The sequence below is a fragment of the Brachyistius frenatus genome, unplaced genomic scaffold, assembly GCF_029030835.1.
Source record: "Brachyistius frenatus isolate BFR_SWC_R1_liver_20210118 unplaced genomic scaffold, ASM2903083v1 Contig_15, whole genome shotgun sequence".
NCBI lineage: Eukaryota > Metazoa > Chordata > Actinopteri > Embiotocidae > Brachyistius > Brachyistius frenatus.
Window position 1 is genome coordinate 465,665 of NW_027210614.1, and position 18,041 is coordinate 483,705.

General features: G+C 39.6%; 1 protein-coding gene across 1 annotated transcript in view; it reads right to left on the reverse strand.

The window, feature by feature from the left end:
• The window catches only part of galnt18b (UDP-N-acetyl-alpha-D-galactosamine:polypeptide N-acetylgalactosaminyltransferase 18b), a 77,816-nt gene that overhangs the window by 39,975 nt on the left and 19,800 nt on the right, over nucleotides 1-18,041 (reverse strand). Inside the window, exon 2 of the mRNA XM_069693439.1 lies at nucleotides 2,806-3,001. Coding sequence (XP_069549540.1) covers nucleotides 2,806-3,001 — 196 coding nt within the window. The remainder of the gene's footprint in view (nucleotides 1-2,805; nucleotides 3,002-18,041) is intronic.

Consider the following 18,041-nt stretch of genomic DNA (forward strand, 5'->3'; position numbering starts at 1 on the left):
AGGGAATTTAGTGATGCGCGGTGGAGAAAATGCCCTGAAGATCACGAGTTTTTTGCTTATCACTGAAAAGTGAATGATCATCAAGCCAAAAATTAGCGCAGAACTCCAATGAAGATACGTATATCCAATGAGATATGCAGTGAGACTAGAGCAGAAACTGTTGGAAAGTTAATAGTTTGATGGGTCAATGGTTTATTTTTTCAATGAAACTATAAAATTTTGTTTAAGTTTCATAATTTGGGACATTTTATTAACAAATACAAATTATAGGTGGATTGCCATGAAATGTATTCGCAACATTTGTGGAGGATGAACAGTGACTTTATTAAGTGCAACTATCTGGTCAAAGTTTTCACTCATTCTGTGAAATATATCAACATCCTCAATGGATTGGCACATTAAGTACAGACATGGTCCCCAGATGATGAATCCTCAGATTTTTCTACCGGCGCCACCAAATCTGTGGTTTTGAGTGAAATGTCTCAACAACTGGTGGATGCATTTCAAAGACATTTACAGGATACAGTGCATCCAGAAAGTATTCACAGCGCTTCACTTTTTCCACATTTTGTTATGTTACAGCCATATTCCAAAATGGATTAAATTCATTTATTTCCTCAAAATTCTACACACAATACCCCATAATGACAAAGTGAAAAAAGTTTGTTAAAATCTTTGAAAATCTATTAAAATTAAGAACGAAAATATAACACGTACATAAGTATTCACAGCCTTTGCTCAATGCTTTGTTGAAACACCTTTGGCAGCAATTACAGCCTCAAGTCTTTTTGAGTATGATGCTATAAGCTTGGCACCTATTTTTGGGCAGTTTCTCCCGTTCTTCTTTGCAGGACCTCTCAAGCTCCATCAGGTTGGATGGGGAGCGTCGGTGCACAGACATTTTCAGATCTCCCCAGAGATGTTCAATCGGTTCAAGTCTGGGCTCTGGCTGGGCCAATCAAGGACATTCACAGAGTTGTCCCGAAGACACTCCTTTGTTATCTTGGCTGTGTGCTTCGGGTCATTGTCCCGTTGGAAGATGAACCTTCGCCCCAGTCTGAGGTCCAGAGCGCTCTGGAGCAGGTTTTCATCAAGGATGTCTCTGTACATTGCTGCATTCATCTTTCCCTCCATCCTGACTAGTCTCCCAGTTCCTGCCACTGAAAAACATCCCTGCAGCATGATGCTGCCACCACCATGCTTCACTGTAGGGATGGTATTGGCCAGGTGATGAGCGGTGCCTGGTTTCCTCCAGACATGACGCTTGGCATTCAGGCCAAATAGTTCAATCTTTGTTTCATTAGACCAGAGACTTTTGTTTCTCATGGTCTGAGAGTCCTTTAGGTGCCTTTTGTCAAACTCCAGGTGGGCTGTCATGTGCCTTTTACTGAGGAGTGGCTTCCGTCTGGCCACTCTACCATACAGGCCTGCTTGGTGGAGTGCTGAGGAGATGGTTGTCCTTCTGGAAGGTTCTCCTCTCTTCACAGAGCAACGTTGGAGCTCTGTCAGAGTGACCATCAGGTTCTTGGTCACCTCCCTGACTAAGGCCCTTCTCCCCCGATCGCTCAGTTTGGCCGGGCAGCCAACTGTAGGAAGAGTCCTGGTGGTTCCAAACTTTTACATTTACAGATGATGGAGGCCACTGTGCTCATTGGGACCTTCAATGCTGCAGACATTTTTCTGTACCCTTCCCCAGATCTGTGCCTCGATACAATCCTGTCTCGGAGGTCTACAGACAATTCCTTGGACTTCATGTCTTGGTTTGTGCTCTGACATGTCAACTGTGGGATCTTATATAGACGGTGTGTGCCTTTCCAAATCATATCCAATCAACTGAATTTACCACAGGTGGAAGTTGTAGAAACATCTCAAGGATGATCAGTGGAAACAGGATGCACCTGAGCTCAATTTTGAGTGTCATGGCAAAGGCTGTGAATACTTATGTACATGGGATTTTTTTCGTTTTTCACAAACAATGTTTCACGTTATCATTATGGGGTATTGTGTGTAGAATTCTGAGGGAAAAAAAAAATATTGAATCCATTTTGGAATAAGGCTGTAACATAACAAAATGTGGAAAAAGTGAAGCTCTGTGAATACTTTCTGGATGCACTGTATATTGGTATCGTTCTGGTGATCCACTGGCTGTTCATCTAGCATGCAGCCAAATTACAACCAGTCCAATACTTTGATTTATGACCAGCAAAACTCATGAATTTCCATCAGCATCAGCTGAATTTTGAGTTCACTGCTGTTATCAGGCTAACATGTTAAACAAAAATGGTGAACATGGTAAACAGTATACCTGCTAAGCAACGGCATGACGGTATAGCATTTGTGGGCATAATTTCATACTAACATCACCACTGTGAAATCATAGCCTCATAGTGCTCTTAATATGGCTGTAGACCCTTTTCATCAACAGGTTGTGGTACTTTGATTGTTATGGTGTGACTTTGATCGATTATCATATATCATGATAAGATGTGATAATGATTATGATATAAGGACTTCAATATGGAGACCCAAACATGTTAGCTGATACCATAACTAAACTACAGCATAAATAATTTTTTAACACTTTTGCATTCAACTCCAACTATTAAAGTACAATTGATGAAAAAAATATGTTTGCAGACAATAAAACTGCCACACTCACTCCCTATCTGTAACTCTAATTACTTCATAAAATAACAGTGAAATAAATAAGTTACTCAACCATGGGATACTTTACAGATCTATATTATTGACTAACATGTAGTGTGGGATGCTCGTGCTTGAGCACCATTCTACCGGCAAACTTACCCATCAGGCCTGAGGTCTGGTATTTGCCTGTCTAAAGAGAGACGATCACTGAGGTAGGCGTTATATCCATAGTATTGGAACATCTTCAGTGCCACCCGCCGGTTGTCTGGACCGAGCTCCTGACCCCAGTGAGCAAACAGCGACGAGTCGGAGAATGATGTGTCCGGCTGACCATCCTCTCCCCTCCCTGGAGTCTCTAGGAGGCACAGGAAGACAAATAACATATGAATAATTGTCTAGGCCACAGCATCTCTACCTACTGCTGAGGCTGAGCGTGAGGTGACATTTAAGGAATGTGGAAAAATGATGGTGCTAATATTATCGCTGTGATGAATGTTGTTTCCCTTGTGCTGTAATGTATGTTAGCAGGTGAAGGATAGCCTGTAATTTAAAGAGACTGACTGGTTGTCCTTCAGCAGAAACACCAGGAGTTCATACGCATGAAAAGAGGCTCTAGTGTCCATGAACAAACGATTGGATCCCTACCGAGCTGTTCTTTGCTTTTTGACCTGCACAGAAAGGACAAAGTAAAACTAATTTCCCTAAAGGCATCACTACAGTAACACACACAACCTTTTTGTTAATAATAAATCAAGTGGTAATATTTGAGTTTTTCTCTGTGTTCGTACACTAAGACAGAAGGGGTGTTTGTGTGTTTAAAAGGCTGAAAACAATGGTACAAAACAGCGACAGCACAGACAGCAGACAGACATCTAACAAACACACCTTCAGCGTGACAAACAACTGCTTATGGTCCTTGTCTATCGATTCCCTTCATGCCCAGACCTCATAAAAGTCTGGTGGCATCTTTTAAACATTCTGTACTGTGTCCAAGAGGTTTTAATGCACTTCAAGAGACAAACCTCAGAGTGGGCTTAACAGTCAGGGAGCTCTACCCACATGCGGCTGGTTTAAATGCCCAAAATAATGTAGATAAAAAATGAAGCAATACCCCCTAGTATTGAAGTCCACAGTAAAAGTTTCCAAACTGCTTTTGCATGATTACACTGTCTAGCTTGGAAAATATAAGAGAAGCCTGAGATTTCCCAGGTTTTTCATTTAATATGATTCCGGGGACCTGTGGGACATTATGCAGAGACTCAATAGTGTGCGGCAGTATAGTCTGGTATATAGTGGGTGTGTTATTGAACAGCACAGTGATATTTATGATTCGTGGAAACATGGGGTGCAGGTGAGAGGTTGATGGTAAACTGGTGAAAAAAAATCTTGACTGACATTTGAGTCTGTAAGACCGCAAGCTGCACGAGGAGCTGCCTCCGTATCGAAATTTGCCTAAAATTATACAACCCACACAAAAAAAAATATATACTGAATAAGGATTTACCCCTAAGCCATGGATAATAATGGCATATTGTTAATTAAAATGTCCTAATCAGCAGGAAATTGAAAACTAGCTCTGGTATCATGACTTAATAATTTCATTAAAAGAGAAGGCTTCAGTCCCCAGCAGCATATTGAGACTAAAGAACAATAAAAAGAAAGATACGTTTCATCACAAAGTTTCAGTATTTCAGGTTGCTGCTGACAGACTGGGGTTATCAGGGACAATTCCCATCCTACCTGGCATAATAAACAGCTTCGTTTTCTTTTTCAGAGTAAAATTAAATCCAAGCTCAGAAAAGTGACAAGTTTTCTTCCATTAATTGATAGTATTTGTCATCGTTGTGTTTTCTGCCATTTTTATAGAAACTGTTTTGAATTAGTACGTGTCTAAAGTGTCAGAATACAACAAAAATGAATGAACAGTTTAGGCTGTGGTAAATGAAGACTGAGATCCGTTTTAAAATCTCAGACATGAAATGAAATAGTGAGGAAGGAACATAAATGAAGCAGCTTCAAAGACCCACAGAGGAGAAAGGCTTTGAATTCTCAGTGACAATGCATGCAAAGGATAAGGTTAAGTTTGTGTGTGTGTGTGTGTGTGTGTGTGTGTGTGTGTGTGTGTGTGTGTGTGTGTGCGTGCGTGCGTGCGTGCGTGTGTGTGTGTGTGTGTGTGCATGTGTATGCATGCAGAGTGTGTGTTTTAAGCAGATTGAGAATGGTTAATATTCATGAGCAGATTGTTTTAACGTTGGAGTGACAAATCGTGTCAGCCAAGTAAGAACTAAAACAACAATATCGAGGGGAGGCAGGTATAATAGGATTACATTATTAACCAAAACAAAAATAACTTCTCCTGAAAAAGCAGGAGATAGCACAAAGTTTCTTTGAAAGATAAACAATACTTTTGTATCAGTAGTTTAAAATTAAAACACACATGCCTCTCTTCCACATCTGGTTATTAAAAAGGACATATTCATGTACCTCAAGCCTGAGTCTGATGTTAAAGCAGACACCAAAAGAAGCTTTCAACAGGCATTTGGTGATAACAACTTTCACTCAGTATTCATATAAATCTTCATTTACAAAAATGAAATTCAAAATGATGTTATCTGTCCAGCACCAAACAACACACACACACACACACACACACACACACACACACACACACACACACACACACACACACACACACACACACACACACACACACACACACACACACACACACACAAAGTGGAGAATTTCGTGGCTGGAGAGAGATTTTTCTCCTCAGGAGTTGGTGGAGACCAAAATAGAGATAAAGGGGAGTTCATATTGGACTTATATTTCCTAGTCGGTGAGAAAAATAAATAAATCTTCTCAATACCTGACGGATGTGTAAATGACCAACTGCTTGCAAACAAATCAAAATCGCAACATAAAATGTGATGATGTGTCAATGTTGTATTCAAACTTACTTTCGGCTGCCTCCAAGTGGCAACGAAATGCTATCATTAGTTTAAAGAAAAAGATCGATAATTTGTGGAAAAATCCCTTTTGTGTACTGAGAGTTTGATAAGAAGATACCGCCCTCTTTATTTCATGGTGTTGAATGTGAGGCTACAGCCAGGAAATGATTGATATAAATATATTATTTCTCATTTAGCCTGATAAAAAAAAAAAACAAGATGTCAAAACGATGAGTGTTATCAGGATAACTGGCTATAGGCTACAGCCTCATATTTAGTGGTCTCTAGCTAATACAGTGGGTACGGAAAGTATTCAGACCCCGTTAAATTTTTCACTCTTTGTTTCATTGCAGCCATTTGCTAAAATCAAAAAAGTTCATTTTATTTCTCATTAATGTACACTCAGCACCCCATCTTGACAGAAAAAAACAGAAATGTAGAAATTTGTGCAAATTTATTAAAAAAGAAAAACTGAAATATCACATGGTCATAAGTATTCAGACCCTTTGCTCAGTATTGAGTAGAAACACCCTTTTGAGCTAGTACAGCCATGAGTCTTCTTGGGAATGATGCAACAAGCTTTTCACACCTGGATTTGGGGATCCTCTGCCATTCTTCCTTGCAGATCCTCTCCAGTTCCGTCAGGTTGGATGGTGAACGTTGGTGGACAGCCATTTTCAGGTCTCTCCAGAGATGCTCAATTGGGTTTAGGTCAGGGCTCTGGCTGGGCCAGTCAAGAATGGTCACAGAGTTGTTCCGAAGCCACTCCTTTGTTATTTTAGCTGTGTGCTTAGGGTCATTGTCTTGTTGGAAGGTGAACCTTCGGCCCAGTCTGAGGTCCAGAGCACTCTGGAAGAGGTTTTCTTCCAGGATATCTCTGTACTTGGCCGCATTCATCTTTCCTTCAATTGCAACCAGTCGTCCTGTCCCTGCAGCTGAAAAACACCCCCATAGCATGATGCTGCCACCACGTTTCACTGTTGGGATTATATTGGGCAGGTGATGAGCAGTGCCTGGTTTTCTCCACACATACCGCTTAGAATTAATGCCAAAAAGTTCAATCTTGGTCTCATCAGACCAGAGAATCTTATTTCTCATAGTCTGGGAGTCCTTCATGTGTTTTTTGGCAAACTCTATGCGGGCTTTCATATGTCTTGCACTGAGGAGAGGCTTCCGTCGGGCCACTCTGCCATAAAGCCCTGACTGGTGGAGGGCTGCAGTGATAGTTGACTTTGTGGAACTTTCTCCCATCGCCCTACTGCATCTCTGGAGCTCAGCCACAGTGATCTTTGGGTTCTTCTTTACCTCTCTCACCAAGGCTCTTCTCCCACGATTACTCAGTTTGGCTGGACGGCCAGGTCTAGGAAGAGTTCTGGTCGTCCCAAACTTCTTCCATTTAAGGATTATGGAGGCCACTGTGCTCTTAGGAACCTTGAGTGCTGCAGAAATTATTTTGTAACCTTGGCCAGATCTGTGCCTTGCCACAATTCTGTCTCTGAGCTCCTTGGACAGTTCCTTCGACCTCATGATTCTCATTTGCTCTGACATGCACTGTGAGCTGTAAGGTCTTATATAGACAGGTGTGTGCCTTTCCTAATCAAGTCCAATCAGTTTAATTAAACACAGCTGGACTCCAATGAAGGAGTAGAACCATCTCAAGGAGGATCAGAAGAAATGGACAGCATGTGAGTTAAATATGAGTGTCACAGCAAAGGGTCTGAATACTTATGACCATGTGATATTTCAGTTTTTCTTTTTTAATAAATTTGCACAAATTTCTACATTTCTGTTTTTTTCTGTCAAGATGGGGTGCTGAGTGTACATTAATGAGAAATAAAATGAACTTTTTGATTTTAGCAAATGGCTACAATGAAACAAAGAGTGAAAAATGTAAAAGGGTCTGAATACTTTCCGTACCCACTGTACTTTAACTCTCCACAATAAACCAAATAAGAGAATATCCTAAGATGTTAACTTTTCTCCTTCAAGATTTTCATGAGACTTTTTCAAACTTTTAAGTTCATATTACTAAAAGCTGGAAGCTCACATTTATCATGTGTGGTGCAGTGTTGTACACGCATATTTATCTGTTACGCATCACAATGACAGAGCAGTGTTTTAAAAGTGCTCTGAAACATTAACAAAGCAAAAAGTTGAGGAACATCCAAGTTGAAGGAAGGCAGTGAACGATGCGAGCCTGAGGCAGAATAACTTCAACTCCTCACATTCAACACACAGTTGTTAAAGTTTCTCTGCTGTGAAGAAGACAGGAAGTGCCTCAGCTCTTGATGAGACAACACTGTGATTAGACTAAGGACAGAATAAAAGTTATGCAAGTCTTCCAATCTGAGCAAGTGTAGCCTGAAGTCCCATTCATCTGACTGCCTGTGCATGTTGGCGATTAATTAAACCTGGAGACAGTTTCCTCAGTGGTGAATCCCTAAAGCAGCAGTGAGGGCAGGTTGGTGTTGTTTGGACAGTTTAGTAACTTGATCTGTTCAGCATGTGCACATAAAACCAATGTTTGACAAACATGCTGCCCCAACCTTACGATAGAGGTTCAAATACATCACATCTAATGAAAAAAATTCACCGTTACCCAGCCTGTCACATGACTAGTTTTTCAGTCAAGCAGATCATGTGACTGACTTTAACTCCAGGCGTGTGTGGAGGGCAACACTAAGTGCTCTTTCATTGCGTGCACGGCAAAGCAACTGAGATATAGAAGCCATCTGCTCCCACATTCACAGAGGACAGGGGCAGGAGAAAAGATATGCACATACAAGAACACACTCATTGTCATTAACCGTACAAAATCATTTGGGAGCAGACAACACACAGCAGACACATCGCTGAGAGAGAACAATCAACCTCCAGCTCTTACACCGACGATAACTTTTTAGAGGCAGAGCAGTACACATGAAATTACAACATTTGATCCCATAGTTCATAGTGATGAAATCCTCCCACAATGTGCAAAGATTTTATTAAATTATATTTGTTCATCCACACCTGCCTGTAGTGAGGAAATGTTTTGAATTTCAAACACGTCATTATCATTTTTGACACCTCTGAGATAAATATCTGCTATGTAATGCTGGCTCAGTGGTTCAGATGTCAGACTTCTGATATGACTGCTGTAGGCAGTAGGAGTTTGCCTCTCTACAGTATACAGTTGGAGAAAAGAGGAAAACATTTGGCCATTGTAACTATTTGAGTGAAAATCAATAAAAGGGTAAAATCTCAGTCAAGAAATCCCCACTGTGTTCCCGATGCTTACATCAGTGCATGAGGAGTAAGGACGTAGAACGTCCTTCTTCAACTCATTTGTTATCAAAATGTCAAAATTGTTAACAGATTTTGTTTTGTTTTGTCTACATTTGATATGTTACAGTGCCTTTAAAGATGTAAGAGTGTTTGGGTTCTCAGTACGTAGCAGACCGGCGAGCACTGCAGCGCCTCACCAGCCATAAATTCTTCAGTGATTGGGTACATAGCCAGCTGAGAGCTCGTACCCGTTTGTTTTTCCAGCAGTATCAGTAACTGTAGCTTGTATAGAGAGTATTGTTCACTGTATTATTCCATTTTAATAAAGTATTATAACAGGTCAAATATACAGTGGTGTGAAAAAGTGTTTGCCCCCTTCCTGATTTCCAATTGTTTTGTATGTCTGTCACACTTAAATGTTTCAGATCATCAAACAAATTTAAATTAAACACAAGTAAACACAAAATGTAGTTTTTAAATGAAGGTTTTTTATTATTAAGGGAGAAAAAAAATCCAAACCCACATGGCCCTGTGTGAAAAAATGTTTGCCCCCTCCTGTTAAAACATAACTTAACTGTGGTTTATCACACCTGAGTTCAATTTCTCTAGCCACACCCAGGCCTGATTACTGCCACACCTGTTCTCAATCAAGAAATCACTTAAATAGGACCTGCCTGACAAAGTGAAGTAGACCAAAAGATCCTCAAAAGATCGACATCATGTCGAGATCCAAAGAAATTCAGGAACAAATGAGAAAGAAAGTAATTGAGATCTATCAGTCTGGAAAAGGTTATAAAGCCATTTCTAAAGCTTTGGGACTCCAGCGAACCACAGTGAGAGCCATTATCCACAAATGGAGAAAACATGGAACAGTGGTGAACCTTCCCAGGAGTGGCCGGCTGACCAAAATTACCCCAAGAGCGCAGCGACGACTCATCCGAGAGGTCACAAAAGACCCCACAACAACATCCAAAGAACTGCAGGCCTCACTTGCCTCAGTTAAGGTCAGTGTTCATGACTCCACCATAAGAAAGAGACTGGGCAAAAATGGCCTGCATGGCAGAGTTCCAAGACCAAAACCACCGCTGAGCAAAAAGAACATTAAGGCTCGTCTCATTTTTGCCAGAAAACATCTTGATGATCCCCAAGACTTTTGGGAAAATACTCTGTGGACTGACGAGGCAAAAGTTGAACTTCTTGGAAGGTGTGTGTCCCATTACATCTGGCGTAAAAGTAACACCGCATTTCAGAAAAAGAACATCATACCAACAGTAAAATATGGTGGTGGTAGTGTGATGGTCTGGGGCTGTTTTGCTGCTTCAGGACCTGGAAGACTTGCTGTGATGAATGGAACCATGAATTCTACTGTCTACCAAAAAATCCTGAAGGAGAATGTCCAGCCATCTGTTCGTGACCTCAAGCTGAAGCCAACTTGGGTTCTGCAGCAGGACAATGATCCAAAACACACCAGCAAGTCCACCTCTGAATGGCTGAAGAAAAACAAAATGAAGACTTTGGAGTGGCCTAGTCAAAGTCCTGACCTGAATCCTATTGAGATGCAGTGGCATGACCTTAAAAAGGAGGTTGGTGCTGGAAAACCCTCCAATGTGGCTGAATTACAACAACTCTGCAAAGATGAGTCGGCCAAAATTCCTCCACAGCTGTAAAAGACTCATTGCAAGTTATCGCAAACGCTTGATTGCAGTTGTTGCTGATAAGGGTGGCCCAACCAGTTATTAGGTTTAGGGGGCAAACGCTTTTTCACACAGGGCCATGTGGGTTTGGATTTTTTTTCTCCCTTAATAATAAAAATCTTCATTTAAAAACTGCATTTTGTGTTTACTTGTGTTATCTTTGACTAATATTTAAATTTGTTTGATGATCTGAAACATTTAAGTGTGACAAACATGCAAAAAAATAAGAAATCAGGAAGGAGGCAAACACTTTTTCACACCACTGTATTTGTTATCAATAAGAGAGGAACTTTGCTTCACTGTTCTATTAAAGATGTGTTCCTTCTGCCTGTAGTGTTGTAGTCCCAGCCTTTTTCTGCACGCACTACAAAATACAGTTCATTTCTGGGTTTTTCCTCAATAATTCAGAAACTATTTGCTTCCTGTCTGAACTCTCATTCAGATACAGAACACCACAATCCATCCATTATTACATGGAATGATAGAGCTGCTTGTAGGCAGCTACTGCAGAAGTCGTAGATTTTTAACAACAAACTCAAATTGACAGGCGACTTTTGCTTTAATTAGTTAAAGATCCCTGACCATGACAACACAACCATTTCAAAACCATTTCAAAACGACTGCAGGTCTTTGTCTGTTCTCATGATTTCATTGTCTGTAAATACTCTCCAATTAAAACGGACAGTTTGCAATTTACTCTCCTTCATTGTGTCATTTTACATCCAACATAATGAGGGTGGAGTACGAAGCCAAAACATCAAACGCTGTGTTGCAGTAAAAACAGTCATTGTATATTAGTTCTGACACAACTGAGAGTGAGGAGAAGACCTTGACGAAGTCTATGGTTTGTTAAAAAAAAAAAAAAAAAGCAGGTCTCATCATCCACATTAAGATTTCAGGACACACTGGTGTTTGTACAGCTTCATATCAAAGAAGCTGTCAGCTAAAAAGGAACAGGATTAAAACATGTTTTTACATTCAAGCCAGTTTTGACAATCGTGCAAAAAAGAAGAAAAATAATTATTGCCACAATCATATTTACAGCCTCAGTTGTCAGTGTCTTGTTTATCTGATAACTAGAAGAAGGAGAAAAAGAACTGTGCTTTCTAATACCCAAACTACAATACTATTAGTATGCCAGAATTTGTTTTTGTATGTGCTAATACATAGTATGTTAAATGTAGTATGCCAAAAGTACCAGGATGTCCTACTACATCTGGTTGTATTTTGCAGTATGCAGGCCAGCACGCTATTCTGGCTGTTCTGACCCACAATCCTCTGCACGGTGGAAGATACGTCGCATCGCCTGATCTGCCGATAGAGTTGGTGGTGATAATGCAGCAAAAGGAAGAAAGAGAAGAAGAAAAATGCCTTAAAAGGAAGCGTACTCGTTCCAACTCGCATCCTTTGTCCTTTTACTTCAAATGTGGCGCTACAGATTGAGATGGATAAGACCAAGAGGGTTGAAGTTCAAGGCAATTTTTTTTGATACATTAGTATGTCCCAACTATGTACATACTACGTGCAACAGTAGATACTTTGTAAATGTTACTGCCGTATGTATGAAAATTTTAAAGACAAAGTATGCAATTTGGGACGCAGCTAAAGAAGTAGAAGAAGGTTTTAATTATAAATTAACAAAAAGTACCAAAGATCTTATTTTACACGTGAAGAGCTTAGTGAGATGTAATGCATAACAGTGGAACACAATTCATTGCATTCGACATCAACTGCATTGATATATCTAAAAATACTCCTTAATATTGTGGTATTGATTTCAACAATACAACAGTCCTTTTTAAACATCTGTGTAGGTACACAATACATGGCTTAGCACTGGACTGGTCATCTCAACTACTTAGGTTTACTTGCTCTACAGCACAGATTACATGGGTGTTTCACTGCAGCTCTGTCATCTGTACAACACTTTTCAGTCAATATGTTGCTCCCCTTGGTCCCATAATTCAGAAATATTGTTCACAAATGGCATAGAACAGTGTTGGAAAGATGTTATTGTTCTTACAGTTATAAATGGTGCAAGTTCAAATGGTTTATTTAGCCTTCTCAACACAATAACTCGACAAATATCAAAACTCGAAGCGACTTGAAATAAAATCTAGGTGGAATAATCCGCCCTCGGGCTTTAAACAAGACTTGCTAATATGTCTTGCGGATGTTCTGCCTCTCATTAAAGCCACCAGCATTACTGAATGGAGGAAAAGCAACATCCCTGACATTGAGGTGGACATCCTTCACCATAACGCCGTCCAAACAACAAACCCTGAATACAAACGAGGGTCTTGATTTCTCTAATTAAACAACGGAACCTCAAGTGAGTAGATGTGTTAGGTATTGGGAATATTTTTAATTTGAACATAAGGAATGCTCTGAAGAGACGTGGAAATAAATAAATATTTAAATGCTTTAATGTTGCAAAAGCATCCTGCTAAATGAATCAGTAAGACAATGAAATATGAACCAGGAAATCAATAATGAAATAATAATACCATTTTCAATAATAGATTTATGAGTTTCACACACCAAATTGATGTTTGCAATAATCTGAGGATAGATTGTACAATTCTATGAAGGTTATCATGGCAATAATCTCTATGTATTTTTCGCCTCATCGACTGCAAGGTAAACAGCAGAAACACAATGTCCACACTGCAAAGTAGTTTATCAGGAATGTGAGCTTGCATATACAGCGTATGATGACAGGGCAATGCCAAGTTTTGCTGGGAGACAACATTTTGTTGGTTCAGTTCAATTGGTGGTTCAGAGAGCAGCGAAGGAAACAGGATTAATAAATCTGACCATTGTAGTGAATATCTTGTCCTTTATCTTCATGTTTTATTCCCAATGCAAACTCACACTGATCACTTCCACATCCAATCACTAGCATAAGAATAGTTCATATCGATATACATCAATTTGCATTTTAAAACAGCTTGACATAGATTGCATTCAAACGCCTTTGTCTAAATGTGTAGCTTCAAAGAAAGTTATGTTTTTATTCTTGACATGTCATTAGATTAAGAGACAACTTCAACCATGTTTCAGTTCATAAATACTGTGAAGACAAGACTGCTCTTATCTGAGATCAACATTGAGGAGGTCAGTCACACTCTCATCGCTATTTAAATGAACTTGTTCTCTTCCTGCCTTTTCCATTTTCACTTGTAGTAGTGGGAAATATTGCTGTGAAACGCTTAACAGAAGCTAAATGACACAATCACATTTCTCTAGTTTTATCATCTTTGCACTGGCTGTCTCTGAGGTTTGGAATGAGTTCAAAGATTTAATTGATTCTGGCATCGCCTGTTCAAAACCATTTCCCAGGTCCCCTAAGAGCCAGGCCGCAAGGGTCCTGGATCTTTAGAAAGAAGGTTTTGACTCGTCTGCAGTCTAGACTGCAGAAGGACAGGGCCTTCAGTGAAAGCTCTTTCATAAACAGATATTTATACAACTGCTTTGAATCAGAGTAGGTGGCGTTATTGTTATCACTCTTTAATTCACATGTTGTTTAGGTGTGAGCATAAACCATACACTAATAATATCCCTGAAATCAGAAAGAATGAGCAGAAAGAAGGCAGAATCACGCAGGCTACTGTCAATTTGTCAATTGACGATTATTAAACCCGCCCTAATGTGCAGGTTTTAGTATTCACTGCAGTTACTTTACCGTACTGGGCTGCAGTACACCTTCTTGCCGGCCCCTGACATGGCCAAAATTCGAAATCAATCAATGCTGAATTAATGAAGTAATACCAACGCTTGTCGACAGAGAGGGAGGAAAATGAGTGAGGTTTATAAAAGTATGTATAGGTTACTTACTTAAAATGACTCGGCACTACCAATGCACTCATGCAAGTGTACTATGAAGATTCTCATGTTTGCATAACACAGAAACTCTGACATCCTGACTACGATAATTTTTTCATGCTTATATAGCACAGATACACGTTTGTTATTACTCCTTTCTCACTATAAGACCAGTCTTTCCCAACAATAAAAGCAGCTAATTACCAATTAGTCTGTTTACTGGCTGAGTCCACCACGGTATAGGTGCTGTAAGGGCCTCTGTGACTTGAGGAGGGAAAAATTCTCTCATTAGGACGCATCAGTAGCTGGCACGTCACACTGACATTTTCCTCTTGTAAGAGTAGATGGGTGTGTGGCTTTGTCTTTCTCTTTGTTTATTCCCAAGAGGGGATATGCAGTGGCAGAATTTAGGAGGAGGGTCATGTATACTTGGAGCGGCCTTTGTCATCTCTACCCCTTTTGTTCATTTCTCCTCATTAAAGCGTTGAAATCACCCGTGCCCTTCAGAAGGTTACAAAGGCTTTCTCTGTGCCTTTTCATGGTTTAGTAGAAAGATTCTCCTCCAGAAATTCAATGTCATTAATGGCAAAAAAATTCAGAGCAACTAGCTGCAATATTTTCCTTCTTTTGAAGAACAGCAGATATCGTGAGACAGTGCCAGCATAACTTGATATCAGGCTCTGGACACTTTGCGTCAGAGCCCCATTTCTCATTCCCACTGTTCTACTTGAAAAGCTGGATTTGTCATTCCATTAAATTCAGTCATCTGAGATGCCTTATAACCTCCTATCAGATCTGACTTCCTCAGCACTGAGTCTGTAGAAAAAGAAGCTCCTTCACTGCATCTTTTCACTTTTTATCTTGCAATTCTTACCTGTGCCCAGCATTTAACATCATTTGTCCTTTACGGGGGAGTTGTTTTCTTGGAGTCTGGGGTGTAGCCTCCTCTCAGAAAAGCACTCATCGGTGTAGGATATAAATCAAAAATATTTCAGAGCATTGAGAGCAGAAAAATAAACTGATGCAGCCCAAGGCATGAAAAAGTACAGGGTGAAGAATCCCATGAATCTCTAACAAAAGACATCCATCTTTCTGAGCCAATACTTATTACTCACTGACAATGAAGTTTTAAAGTATAACCTACTAAGACCTACTTTTCATGTCATTTTCCATCTAATCCATATAATAATAACACAATTATAAAACAACAGGACTATAACAAAGGTGCACATTCTGATACGCAAGAGACAAATTGTTGAATTAAGAAAAGAGTAGAGAGATTTGTTCTGAATTGGGATAGAAACTCAACATCGAACTGCAATCATTGTTTTTAAGGAGAAGCCACAAAACAAAGAGAAAATCCTGGAAATTGCATGAGTGGAAGAATGAGAACAAAGGTTTTAATATATTTCAGCAACCCAGTGAGCTGAACAGAAAAGGCAAAGTCTCTGTGGAAACAAAGAGTGTAATCAGAAAAATATACAGTTTTCTGGGTGTGAAGCTGCACTAAGGCACAGCTTTGAGCGCAACATCAGCGAGCGAGCATGTTAACTACAACAGGGCCAAAATGCTGACATTTAACAGGTGTGATGTTCAACATCTGCCATCCTGTTAGAATTGCTAAGATTTACGACTCAATAGTAGCAATCAATCAATATTTTTGACCCCAATCCAACTCCTTTAACAATGTGTATCTACCAATATTACATCTGATATAATACTTGCATTTATTTATATGCTCAGATATGTTACCTTATTTTTCATGAACTACTTGAGCCAAATACTGAAAGTCCTGGTTCAAAAATATCACATTTTATAAGTTTACATTTTACATGAATTGGAGTTTAACTAGAAATGTGATTCTTTAAGCTGACGTGATGTAATCTAAAGAACGGATGTATCACTGTCTGAGATGTTTGAACTACAGAAATGCTCAGTCAACTTCCAGCTGAACACTTTCAGCCGATAAACTTTTAAAATATGCCTGGATTGGCCCCTGTACTGATCTCTTGTCATTAGTTGTTACAGGTATTCTGTCACAAATCAAGTAATTGAACAAAATGGTATACTGTCAGCTGCGCTGCAAGTGTGGCTAAAAGCCAAAAGGTTTGTTTGTATATGTTTGTGTGACGCACATAGAGTGTATATAAAAATGGACGTTGTCTCTGGGTCTGAAAAGTGAAGCCAAAGCGAAAGTGCCTCAAAAATACAATACCACAAAAGGCCACTAGGGTCTGCCTCCAAAAAAAACGTGTGGCTCCAATAGACTCCCACTCAAAGAGCATCAACTTCTCTCATGTAATACTAAGTTAATACATTTGACCACCAGTATTATGATGTATTTCGTTTAATTCACTCCTTCCGATCAGTGTTCTGGTCATCCTTCTGATAATAATTTCACAAATTAATTAGATATTAGGCATCAAAGAGAGGAATGTTTCGGGGCATGCCGGGTTTGATTGACAGGCCTGGGGTGCAGTCAGGTTGTCGGAATAGGTGGAGTCGTCAGGCTCTCAGTTATATCCACCCCTCACTCCTCCCCGCCAGGTGATACGGGGAAACATTTTAAAACAGCCGAACTGCCTTAAGTAATAATAAAAAATAAAAAAAAGATCTAGAGTAGTATATGAATCAAAGTCAAAATAGACGTGCCAGTACTTTATTCTCATTAGAATACATATTTTGTTAAAGTGTTGTGACAAATGAGCAATAAGTCATGGTCTGTCAGTAATTGTTATATTATCATAAATTATTTTACCTTTGGTATTTCAAAAGAGACATATTCAACAGTGACGCCACTAACTTCTCAGTTTCTTTTTCAATATTTCCCTATTTGATGGCTTTCTAGCAATAAAAATATATCAAGCTGAGCTGTAGAAAAATGTTCCCCTACAATAGCATGACTCCATGAAGAGACTATTTTAATGAATACGAAAGGATCTTAAGATGTGAAGGACTGTGACACACTGTCTTTAATATTTCACTGACAAGGAGTAACAGAATCTTTGAAACTCTGTGTTGAGAGTCGAGTTTGTCTTTTTCTTAACCACTGCATGTAGAAACAGAAATCTCTGCTCTATATTAATGAAGTCGACACGGATTTATATGGCAGATATAGACATCGAGTCTTTTATTTCATGTTTTATTTTTGATCATGTCCTCTGTTGGTGGCTGGTGAGGGGTGTATATCAATTATTCAGGTGGAGAGCGCCTTGATTTTTCACTTGGGGAGTTTTGAAGGAAATAAGTCACAGGTCACTTAACAGAAGGAACTTTTGTGAGAGTGACTATTCAAAAAGCTGCTCATCTCCTGAGGCTTTGGTTGTGATTCTCCTCAAATGAAAGCGCTAACAAACAGTACAGGGCACACTAAAATGTACTATTCACGCTTTTTACGCTACTACGGGTAGGAACTGAACAAGACAACATGTGATTGATGTTTTTGTTGTTGCCTCAGTTTGGTACAACTGCTGAGCTGCTCTTCAGAGTAACTAAAAGGATTTGAGTTCGCTGTCTGATTTCTGAAACAATATGTGTAAAAGAAACTCAGCTTCTGTAATCAGGAAAGGGAGATGGAGAAACCTTAGTTTGCCAGATATATTTATTTCACCAGCCATGTTTCTAATTGTCTTTTTAATGTACCATGGTGTATGACAAA